The 12,449-nt window shown below is 40.2% G+C and overlaps 1 protein-coding gene and 1 pseudogene across 1 annotated transcript; both read left to right on the plus strand.

Moving 5' to 3' along the window:
• Positions 1-4,461: 4,461 nt before the first annotated feature.
• LOC104095090 (1-aminocyclopropane-1-carboxylate oxidase homolog) lies at positions 4,462-7,177 on the plus strand (annotated as a pseudogene).
• A 1,811-nt stretch (positions 7,178-8,988) lies between these two features.
• On the plus strand, positions 8,989-11,340 carry LOC104095101 (1-aminocyclopropane-1-carboxylate oxidase homolog). Its single transcript, XM_018770323.3, has 3 exons — positions 8,989-10,011; positions 10,500-10,821; positions 10,967-11,340. Exons 1-3 carry the CDS (start codon positions 9,251-9,253, stop codon positions 11,126-11,128), a joined length of 1,245 nt encoding a protein of 414 aa, XP_018625839.1. The 5' UTR covers positions 8,989-9,250; the 3' UTR covers positions 11,129-11,340.
• Positions 11,341-12,449: the final 1,109 nt, after the last annotated feature.

Consider the following 12,449-nt stretch of genomic DNA (forward strand, 5'->3'; position numbering starts at 1 on the left):
TCTGAGCCCTTAACGGGAACCAGTGCCGGTATCCGCAAGAAGAAAGACCCATGTCCAATTGCTAGGAAAGGAACAAAGAAGGCGAATGATAGGACTCCTCCTCATCAAGAGAGGACCTTAATGTTCGTTGACATGAAGGTAAATGGCAAGCCCATTCGGGCAATGATAGACACAGGTGCCACCCATAACTACTTAGCTTCGACTCAGGTGGAGCGTCTTGGGCTAATTGTAGGAAAGGGCAAAGGTCGTGTGAAGGCTATCAATTCACCACCTCAACCAGTGGGTGGAATAGCCAAAGAAGTACCAGTGAAGCTTGGCCCTTATGAAGGAAAGTTCAACCTGTGCGTAGTGATCGTAGATGACTTTGAGTTAATAGTGGGGTTGGAATTCCTGAGACAGACCAATACCATGCCCGCACCGTATGCAGACATGCTACTGATGATGGGAGCAAATGGAGCCAAGCCCTGCATTATTCCGTGCATTCCCATGAAGATGGAAGTCGAGAATATCTCGGCCTTGCAGTTGAAGAAGGGGGTAAAAAGATAAGAACCCACGTTCCTGGCTACCCTCTGCATGGAAGATATAGAACGCTCCTCGGGTCCCATTCCTGCACCCGTGAAGGAGTTGCTTCTGGAATTTGAAGACATCATGCCACAAGACATGCCAAAGCGCCTTCCACCTAGGCGAACTGTGGACCATGAGATTGAGTTGGTGCCGGGTGCGAAGCCACCTGCCCGGGAGCCGTACAGAATGTCACAACCCAAACTCTTCGAGCTTCGGAGACAATTGACAGAAATGCTAGACACAAGGATCATTGTGCCCTCCAAGTCCCCATACGGGTCCCCTATGCTATTCCAAAAGAAACATAATGGTAGTTTACGACTCTGCGTGGATTACCGGGCGCTAAACAAAATCACTGTGAAAAACAAGTACCCTATTCCGCTAATGGCAGACTTGTTTGATATACTAGGTAGTGCGACAATATTCACCAAAATAGACCTGATGACAGGTTATTGGCAAGTTCGGATTGCAGATGGTGATGAGCACAAGACGACCTGTGTGACAAGATATGGGTCGTACGACTTCTTGGTTATGCCCTTTGGCTTGACTAATGCGCCAGCCACATTTTGTACCTTGATGAACCAAGTCTTCCGAGAATACATTGATGAATTCGTCGTGGTTTATTTGGATGACATTGTGGTATATAGCCAGACACTGGAAGAACACCTGGAGCATTTGCGGAAGGTCCTAGCCCGATTGCGGGAGCACGAATTATATGCGAAGCTATCCAAGTGCTCCTTTGCTCAGAAACAAATTGACTTCCTCGGACATGTCATCGAGGAAGGGAGGATCAAGATGGACCAACAGAAGATTCAGGCCATTACATAATGGCCGCCTCCTAAGGATATCCATGCCTTGAGGTCGTTCCTTGGTCTATGCAACTTCTATCGGCGTTTTGTGAAAAGTTACTCCCTCATTGCAGTGCCGCTGACAGAACTTCTCAAGAAGGCCACCCCGTGGGATTGGGGCCCCAAGCGGGCAGAGGACTTCGACGCATTGAAGATGGCTATGTATAGTAGCCCAGTCTTGGCCCTCCCTGACTTGGCCAAGCCGTTCGAAGTGCAAACGGATGCCTCCGACTATGCACTTGGTGGAGTATTGCTACAAGAAGGGCATCCTGTAGCGTACGAGAGCCGGAAACTGAAAGATGCAGAGCGGCGCTATGCCGCCCATGAGAAAGAATTATTGGCTGTCGTTCATTGCTTACGCCTTTGGAGGCATTATCTACTGGGAGCCCCATTCGTGGTCAAGACAGACAACACAGCCGTTAGCTATTTCATGACCCAGCCAAAGTTCAATGGTCGACAGGCTAGGTGGCAGGAACTCCTAGCGGAATTTCACTTCAACTTGGAGTACCGAAGTGGAAAGACCAATAATGTTGCTGATGCACTCAGTCGGAGAGCTGATCTAGCATCGATGTGTGTACTCGCCGCCCTAAAGGGAAGCGAAGTAACCACCACCATAAAAGACCAGATACAAGATCTACTCATCAAGGATCCTGCTGCATAGTATTTGGTTGATTTGGTAGGACAGGGCAAGATTCACTAGTTCTACACTGAAGATGGTTTCCTGAAGGTGAAAGGGAACCGACTTTATGTTCCTAAAGGAGGAGATCTGCGACGGGCTCTTCTTGCGGAATGCCACGATACTTTGTGGGCCGGTCATCCCGGCGAGGAACGCACTATGGCATTACTTCACCGTGCATATTATTGGCCTCAAATGGTTGATGACGTCGCTCAGTATGTGAAGACCTGTCTAGTATGCCAGAAGGATAAGTCAGACCGCTTGAAGCAGGTAGGGCTCTTAGAACCACTGGCTGTCCCAAAAAGACCTTAGGAAAGCGTTTCCCTAGACTTCATCACCGGATTGCCCAAGGTCGGAGATCTCACAACTATCTTGGTTGTGGTGGATCGGTTTTCCAAGTATGCTACCTTTATAGCAGCCCCACAATATATATCAGCAGAAGATACAACTCGACTATTCTTCTCTCATGTCGTCAAATATTGGGGCCTACCTAAAGACATTGTTAGTGATCGCGACTCACGCTTTACTAGCAATTTTTTGACCCAACTCTTTAAGTGCCTCGGGTCAAAACTGAGTCATAGCTCAAGTTTTCATCCGCAATCAGATGTCCAGACGGAGTGATTCAATGGCATGCTGGAGGAATATCTCCGGCACTTTGTGTCCGGATCGCAGAAGAATTGGGTGAAGCTTCTGGATGCTGCTTAACTGTGTTTCAATTCACAAAAGAGCTCAAGTACCAACAAGAGCGCTTTTGAAATTGTTACCGGACAGCAACCGCTACTCCCACACACAGTGAACGCACCAAACATGTCAAAATCTCCTCGGGCTGCTAGCTTCTCAAAAGAATGGAAGCAAAACTTGGAGATAGTGCAGAGCTATCTTGTCAAAGCCCAAAAGCGGATGAAGAGGCATGCTGATCAGAATCACCGCTTTGTTGAATACCAGGTGGAAGACAAGGTGATGGTCAAAATCCCAAAGCGGTACTTGTTTGCAGGGGTCCATGACCCTCGCCTATTGCAAAAATATATTGGACCCTTGTCTATTGAAAGGCGCATTGGGAAAGTTACATACCAGGTGGATACCCCAGCTTGGTGGAAAATCCATCCTGTTTTCCATGTCAGTCTCCTGAAACCTTTTCGGGAAGATATGGGGGATCCTTCACGAAGCCAACTCACAATACCAAGTATTCGAGACCCCAATTCAACCGGGAAAAGGCGTGCTGAAGCTATTCTTGATGATCGAGTGATTCACGCCTCAAGAAAAGATCACCAGGAGTTCTTGGTGAAATGGCAGGGATGTGATGCAGAGGAGAATACTTGGGAGAAGGGAACAAACCTCAAAGCCTACAAGAGCCTGATTGATGATTACCTTGCAAGGAAGGCGCCGAGGACGTCGCCAACTCAGGTGGGGGAGAATGTCATGGGCGGCTTCCCAACCATGCCCCATGAACCCTTGGACACGCCCCGTGGCGTCCTGGCCAGCCTCCCAATGCCCGTCGCCACGTTCGGTCCCGTGGTCTCGGCAGCTCCAAGTGACAAGCGCGCATGTGCCTCTGTCGCCTCACCGATAGCCATCGCCAGCGCCTGATGCCAACGGCGCCGCGCGCGTAGACAATGCCGCGCGCGCAGACCCTGATGCTAAAGACAAAGTTGCTGCCAACAGACTTGTTGGTGCTTTGTAGAAGACTAAGTCTTTTTCATTGTAAATATAGAGTAGTTTTGCTGCATTTTCTTTAAGTGTGATTTTCCAGCTTTCATAGGTCTAGTCATGTAACTTTGGTTTATTTGTTTTAAGCATTATTAAGGGAGACCAAGCAATCAAAACTTTCAAGCAAGCAAACAATTCTCTGTACTGGTGTCTCTCCCCCCCGACACCGTCTTGTTTTTCTGTAATAGCTTTCATTCAATACAATCAAGCTTTCTTTCATTCTCAATTCTCTTTTCTGCTCTCTTTCAATTGCTCATTACATTGGTTTTCTGGTACGGCACTGACAATCTAGTCTAGCGTACGGAGGGGACCTCAGTTGGCGGACAACAACCGTACTGACATCGGTTGCTTAGCCTTACGTCGCCCTTCCAAGGAACTTCAGGAAGGCGCCGCGTAACAGTAAGGATGTACTAGCTCCTATGTATGCTTGTCAATTATTACCGAAGTTTAAAATGATAAAAAAATTATTCGCACGTAGTCACGAAATATCTAAATTTAATATAATTAGATATTCTTTTAAATTATTTGTTTGATGAAGCTTTTTTCTTATTTTCAGAAATAAGATAAAATAATTGCTTACTAGTAGTACTATTTTCAGAAATGTGAAAGCGGCCATTAAATAGTACCACTGTACCAGTACACAATCGAGTGGCTGTTAGGTTGTTATAAATCTCATTCTTATCATCTTTCTTACCTTTCTTTTTAGTCTTTATAAACCTTGAATGCAATATATGACTTGTATACCTCCAATATACAAAATGGTTGTCTCAAACACACAACAAATTCAGGACAATTTCCCACAAAACTATGATAAAAACAGTGAACTTAAAGCCTTTGATGACACAAAAGCCGGTGTCAAGGGCCTCGTCGATGCTGGAATTACTGAAGTACCTCGAATATTCATCCATCCAGAGGGCTCGGGGAAGTCCCCGAGCCTCGAGGAAAAACATTTTATTTTTCCATTGATAGACCTTGAAAACATGAACAATGATCCAGTCAAGCACAAAGAGATAGTTCAAAAAATTGGAGATGCATCAGAAACATGGGGTTTCTTCCAAGTGATCAATCATGGTATTCCAGTGTCCGTCCTGGACGAAATGTTGAGAGGATCACGTCGTTTCTTCGAGCAAGATATTGAAGTTAAAAAGCAATATTACCATAGAGATTATACACAGAGGGTGGTTTACAATAGCAATTTTGATCTGTATAGTCCTAAAGCTATAGCAGTAAATTGGAGCGACTCACTTTATTCCACTATGGGTCCTGCTCCTCTTGACCCTGAGGAATTGCCTGAGGCATGCAGGAATACATTTTCTGAAAGAATTTAAGTTATATATATTTACAGTCTAAAAATCTATGTTATTTTAACCGGTTATAGTCAATGGCGGAGTCAAGATTTACAAAGGAAATTTAAAATATAAAAAAGTAAACAAACGAAGGATTCAACATCTACTAGATATTCTCAAAAAATAATTTTAATCATATATATACAGTGTAATTTTTCGAACCCCTTCTGCCACCCAGGCTCTGCCGCCAGTTATAGTAGGTTATTGTTAGGAGTTGTCCTGGTTTTCTTACCATATTGGTTTTCCTATCTCTTGAAGGAAAGAGCAACATGTTTACCATAATTGAGCTTTCTTATTCTCAGAAAGAAACATAAATATCTCATATTTGGCGAGTCCCTTTTCTTGTAAGAAAAGGTTTGGACTTCTATAAATTGAGGATACTTTCTTCTCATTTAGCATCATCCACAATGTAGTCCTATGGGGTTTGAGAGTCGTGTTTAGGGGGAGAACTTTACGAGACAAGTGTTAGTGTGTCACTTGTGTTTGCCTCTTCGTGAGGTTGTTCTCTCGATATTTTGTACTCTCTTTTTATATAGTGGATTGCTCATCTCCGCCGTGGACATAAGTCAATTGATCGTACCACGTTAAATATTCGTGTCTCTTTTGTTATATTTCTCTTTTGTTGTCTGATTTATCGTCGTTCAAGGTTTGCTTTACTAGCTTCCGCATGATACCTGATTTTTTCGATCCTAACAGTTACTTCACTGTATAAAACTTAAACTCTTGTGGAAAACTACTCCATTGATCCAATTTATATGAGACTTTTTCTTTTTTGGGACGTTTCAAACTTTTTGACGCCATTCCATATTTGAACAAATTTCACAACCTTCGAAAACTTCAACGCATTACACTATCTAACTTTAACTCGTTTTTTATATCCACCTATTTTTTCTATCGATGCTTTAGTATTTTTCTTTCGCTATCACTATTTTCAACTATGTGTCCAGTCAAATACTGTCATGAGCATGATAATATGATATAGTGATCCTAATTAGAAATGATGCTTTCATCTTCATCTTTTGGTGTGAAGTGAATGTCTTGCTTAAAAATTATCAACTACATACTTTCAACATCTAAATGCTATTAACTTTACTTGCATTCTTGAAGGGAAATAATAATGGAGTACTCACATCATGTTATGAAAATGGGATGCACCTTGCTTGAGTTACTATCAGAGTGTCTTGGTCTAAAACCAAGCCATCTCAAAGAAATGGGATGTTCTGAGGGTCTTAGCATTTTGTGCAATTACTACCCAGCATGTCCACAGCCAGAACTAGCTGTAGGCCTCAGCAAACATACAGATAATGACTTCTTCACTGTCCTTTTGCAAGACGATCTCGGCGGCCTCCAAGTTCTTCACCAGAATCAGTGGGTTGATGTTCCTCCCACACCTGGAGCTTTAGTAATCAATATTGGCGACGTTCTCCAGGCAAGTCCGAATTGAGGATCTAGAGTCAATAAGTTCAGTACGAGTATAATCTTATTGCATATGTGTACATAGTTCGAGTAGAAAACAATAGGGATAAGTCTATTTTCCATAAAGTCTTTTTAATAGGTTATAATCAACTTAAATTTTTGTTTAATTTTGGGTTTTCAGCTCATATCAAATGACAAGTACAAAAGTGTAGAGCATAGAGCATTGTCAAAGAAAGTTGGTCCAAGAATATCTATAGCAAGCTTCTTCAGTTCAGGACCATTGCCATCTTCCAAACTATATGGACCAATTGAGGAGCTGCTATCAGAAGACAATCCTCCAAAATATCGCGCAACTACATTGAAGGACTTCTATGATTATTTCAGCAAGAAAGGGCTTGATGGAACTTCCAATCTGTCTCATCTCAGAATCTAAACTCGGCTATGGAGTTGAAATCTTAGGGGTCCTTTGGTTCACATTATAGTTATGCGGGGATTGTAATGCAAGAACGATTTTTACGGTGGATGATAAAAAAATGATTGTCTTGCGCTGAATAATAAAGTGAAATTGTTATGCAGTGAATAATAATAAATAAAAGGGAATATTATACCCGGATTACTAAGGACATATATCTTTAGATACTTTTTTTCTCGTATTTGTAATACACGTATTATCTCACATAAAATAGTACACATGATTGTTGCATAATTTAATGCATGTTTTATTTAATACCGTCAGGCGTCAACCAAATGCCACATTTGTTGAGCGGAGATTATATTTTTTCTTTATGGCCAAACAAACGTTGCATTAGTCATACCAAGGTAATTTTTCTTAATCCCTCAAACCAAACACTGTATTATTTTATTTGGGGGGGGGGGGGGGGGTGGTTTGCTGGTTTTCTAATCCTCAAACTTAGTGTTGGTAATATTTTTGAGCAAACTTCATTTGTAGCCATCCGGGAAAAACTAACACTAACGACAATAGCTAGCCGCAAAATAAATCACACAATTAACAGCCCAAAACTAATTAAAAGGCTAGCCCAACGCCACTGCCACTCAAAACCCTAACTTCCTTCTCCCTCAGCGATCATACGCATTTTCCTCAGCCGAAGAAGCAACTGCCGAATGTCGCCGTCGCAAGCACAACCTCCGTATTGAACCACTAATCAACGCCCTCCGTCGTGATCCACTCCCGAGGGGACCGCCTTCACCTGACGACCGTCGTATTGCTCCATTTACGCAACTGGACCATAGAAAAATGGACCCTGTATTTTACCAGAAAGATCCTTGTAATGCCATATTTTTGCAGCTTCATTGATCTTGATGGAAGTTTCTGCAACCTTACTCTGGAGTTTAGCTGGAGAACCTACCGATGACGCACCAGAAAATGATTCCGTTCTTGACAGAAATTGGCTATTCCGTCCAGTTGGGTCGGAATTAGCAGCAGACGACGGCTTCTCCAGATTCTTAGATTCTGTCTCCCTATCTTTTCATTCATTCCAAGTACCTCCAGAATGCGCACCATCTTCACCAATATTTAAAAATCATTTTAGATTATGTATTAGACCGGAGAGCATTTCTTTTGAATATTGGTATATTATAAAATATATATACAAAATATACTGTCACTATACAAAACTAGACTGTCACTATACAATTTATGTACAATAGACTGTCACTATACAAAATATATACAAAAATAGACTGTCATTATACAAAAAATATACTAAATAGACTGTCACTATACAAAAATATACTAAATAGACTGTCACTATGCAATTTATATATAATAGACTGTCATTATAAAAAATATATATAAAATAGACTATTACTATATAAAATATATACTAAATAGACTGTCACTATACAAAAAAATATACAAAATATACTGTCACTATACAAAAAATATACAAAATAGACTGTCACTATACAAAAAATATACAAAATAGATATTTCGGGTTATTGGATGTAATATATTTGGGTCGGAGGACCATTTTGTGTTAATGGGCAAAAACATGAGCTATTAAAAATTTGAGGGACTATAGAGGGTAGTTTTCTCAATATTTTTCGATTTAACTATTGAGGAAATAGCCTATATGTGAACCTTAAGTAGAAAAGATGTTATATTAATATTATAGCCAGTAGTGACGTTTTGTAGTGAATGCTGGAATGACTACTGCAGTTATCAGAAGGCAGAACCTGATCTTTTCATATCTCATTATTGGACATAAAGTTAAAATCTAGCAGTGATTAACAAACATACTAAACCAAGAGAATAACAATTTATTCAACCAAGAATGACTATTTCTGTTCTTGCTCACTCCTACCTGATTTTGATTATGATATATTTTATATGTTCTATTTAGTTTTTACATAAAAGGGCCTCAAATAATTATAACTCAAAGTATAACCACACAAAGTCACTGCACTTTTATTCATATTCAATTTCTGAAAGTGACCAAAGGTGGTCCTAGTGAAAGCTGGCATCTCTATTACCTTTGTGTGGTCTGGGAGATAGTGGTTCCTTTTTCTTTTTTATTTATAAAATGTAAATTCTTATATTTTTAAAGTTTACTTAGCTTTCTTCTGGTGTTCCAAGAGTGGGAACTTTTTCACCTCACCGGTCTTTTGCACAAATGTATGGATGCGTGTGTGCTTTCTCGCTCCTTCACCGATCACGCGCATAGTCTCTCGCAGAAATGTATGGTAAGTCTGCGTACAATAAACCCTTGTGCTCTCCGCCCCCTTCCCCTCCACCGCAGGATCACGCGCATAACAAAAGCTTAGTGCACCCGATTACCGGAGTGATTGTGACATTCAAATATTTGCTGCATCTAAAAATCTTACCTGCATACACTTTCAAAGTAACTTGTATTTACAGTTTCAACGAAAACACGAAAAAACAAGAAACAAAGATGGGTTTCTCCAGTGGTGAAGAAGTTGAGGCTACATTTCAACAAAATTATGATAGACAGAGTGAATTAAAAGCATTTGATGACACAAAAGCTGGTGTCAAAGGGGTTGTTGATGCTGGAATTACTAAAGTACCCCGGATATTCATTCATCCACAAGAAAGCATACACAACTCCTCAAACTCCACTGAGAAAAAGTTAATTTTTCCAGTAATAGATCTTGAAGGCATTGATCATCCAATCAAGCATAAAGAAATTGTTGATAAAGTTCGAGATGCATCAGAGACATGGGGATTTTTTCAAGTGCTCAATCATGGAATTCCATTACCTATCCTTGAAGAAGTGTTACAAGGAGCTCGGCGATTTTTCGAGCAAGATATTGAGATTAAGAAACGATATTATACTCGAGATAATACAAAAAAAGTGGCACATGTTAGCAATTTTGATCTGTATAGCAAATCTGTTCCAGCAGCAAGCTGGAGAGACTCACTTTATTGTGTTATGGCTCCTAATCCTCCTAGTCCAGAAGAATTGCCAACAGCTTGCAGGTATGTTCTAACATGAATCAGAAAGAAAATATTCTTTTACAAAAGGCCAACCAAATTTGCTTACTTTTTAGTATCTAGTTATGTTCAGTAGAGGACTAGCCCGGATTTAAAATTTATGGGTTCAAGTTCGGGATTTATCACAGTCCATTTGATTTACTAGGTTCCAAGTCTATTATTTGTACTTATTTAGTAGTAGATTTATTAACACCTATATAGGGTATGAAGAAAAAATTGCTGAATTCGCTGAATCCATAGAAGGTGTATTCGATCCACCCCTGATGTTCAAATGTAACAAAAATCAAGAATACATCATGACAAAGTATTAGTATCTAATGTGCTGTCATTGCAGCTGCTTTATGTTAAAATGTGAATTTTGGTGGACAATATGGAAAATAACAACTTTTTACAGGAAGTGAAGTTGCTGAAAACTAATTGAGTAGACTAATTTGTATCTGCAGCTTTATCAATGTTTTATAATTTTTTTGCAGGGAGATTTTAATGGATTTTTCTAAGCATATGATGAAATTAGGCTACTCATTATTCGAATTATTGTCTGAGGGTCTCGGTCTCAATACTTGGCATCTTAAAAATATGAACATTGCTGAGGGGCTATCAATTGGACACCATTACTATCCAGCATGTCCTCAGCCGGATCTCACTATAGGAACCAGAAAGCATTCGGACTGTGTTTTTATGACAGTGCTTTTGCAAGATGATATAGGAGGTCTACAAGTTCTTCACCAAAATCAGTGGATTGATGTTCCTCCTACATCCGGTGCTTTAGTGGTGAATATTGGAGATATGCTGCAGGTTAGAATTTTTTTACTAATAATACTTAAGCTTTTAGATGAAACGGTCACATAATTCAATACATGTTAATGTGATTGATAATTTAATCATAATACATTGTCTTGGTACTGAGACAAAATGTGCTTAACTTTTGATATTTTTTCAGCTCATATCAAATGACAAGTACCGAAGTGTTGAGCATAGAGTATTGTCAAATAAAGTAGGTCCAAGAATATCAGTCCCAAGCTTCTTCAGCACAGGTGCATTTCCCTCTTCCAAGATTTACGGACCAATTAAGGAATTGTTATCAGAATGTAATCCGCCATAGTATTGTGCAACCACAGTGAAAGAATATACAGACTTCTTCCGCAGTAAAGGCTTTGATGGAACTTCTGCTTTGATGCATTACAAGATCCTATCCTAGAAATGGAGAAATTTAGTCGAATGCTATCAGAGCTCAAAATTGAACTTATGATGTACAATTAGCGAATAAATATACTATAACCAATTATCTATAGATGTTGCCAAATGCCTTGCTAAGTTTTTGTTAGAATTTGTTCTAGCGATCTACTCAAGCTACAAGGTTTACAAGCAGTATAACACTTGAAAATCTCATCAATTATAGAAAATTAGAAGCATTTCTTATTAAACTTCCATATTACTATATGCTTTCTAGTCATGCTAGCATGGATGATTGCTAATACTTTATACGGTCGAAATCGAACTAGTGACGCATCCTAGCCTCCGACATGGTGAGCCAGGCTCGAGACATGACAATAAAGGACTGAAGATCGACCCCAAGTCCCACCGGGATAGAACCCGAGGGCAGAACGCCTGCCTTCGAGAATATTGAGGCCGTGATCCCGAAATCGATCCTAGACTCAAACGAGCTTGAAGAAACATTGTTAGTATAGCCAACATAAGACCAAAATATCCGTGACCGGTCGGAAATCTCGGCACGTATCAATAAGGAACTGGCAATAAGTAAATCAAGAGATTTTTTTACCTTTTATAGAATTGTACTTAAAGTAGGACTCCTCTACTATATAAAGGGGGTCTGATAATTCATAAAACAGATTGTAACGCGCATTCAAAAGCAATACATTATTATTTTTCCCTTTAAGCTCTTATTCTTCTGTATCTTGATACCGATCGAAGTGCATCCGGTTTGAGGGTGACTGACCTTCCAAGACTGAAATTCTCCAATTTGTGCGGTTTGAATTTATTTTGTCATCGTTTATTTCAATTACAACTTAATTTATCACTTTGTGTCAAGTTAATCTGCATATCCTTAAAATCACATACAAATTCAATTGTTATCCGATTTTGAGGGTAAACAGTTTGGCGTCCATCGTGGGGCTAAGGATAATAGTGGTTATTTGATAGAAATTTTCATAACACACACTACTTTACACTTGTTCTTTGAAGTGTCTAATTTCAGGTTAAATCTCAAAATGTTAAACTCTCAGTCAGCACCCTTACATGTTGACGATGAGTCTGGCCATCACGGTAAAAATAACAACATAGTGCCCAGTGACGAGGTACCGCCCGTTGATCCCAGCAGAATTCCGATCGTGGACCAGATTGACGCTAACTCGCATGTGGCCATCAACACAAATCTGCCTACCGACCTCGAGAATAGCGTCCGA

This window comes from Nicotiana tomentosiformis, chromosome 9 (genome assembly GCF_000390325.3).
Source record: "Nicotiana tomentosiformis chromosome 9, ASM39032v3, whole genome shotgun sequence".
NCBI lineage: Eukaryota > Viridiplantae > Streptophyta > Magnoliopsida > Solanales > Solanaceae > Nicotiana > Nicotiana tomentosiformis.

Coding starts and splice junctions, on each gene's coding strand:
- LOC104095101 (XM_018770323.3), top strand. CDS start 9,251: ATGTATGGTAAGTCTGCGTACAATAAACCCTTGTGCTCTCCGCCCCCT. Junction 10,012..10,499: donor GAATTGCCAACAGCTTGCAG/GTATGTTCTAAC, acceptor ATTTTTTTGCAG/GGAGATTTTAATGGATTTTT. Junction 10,822..10,966: donor ATATTGGAGATATGCTGCAG/GTTAGAATTTTT, acceptor ATATTTTTTCAG/CTCATATCAAATGACAAGTA.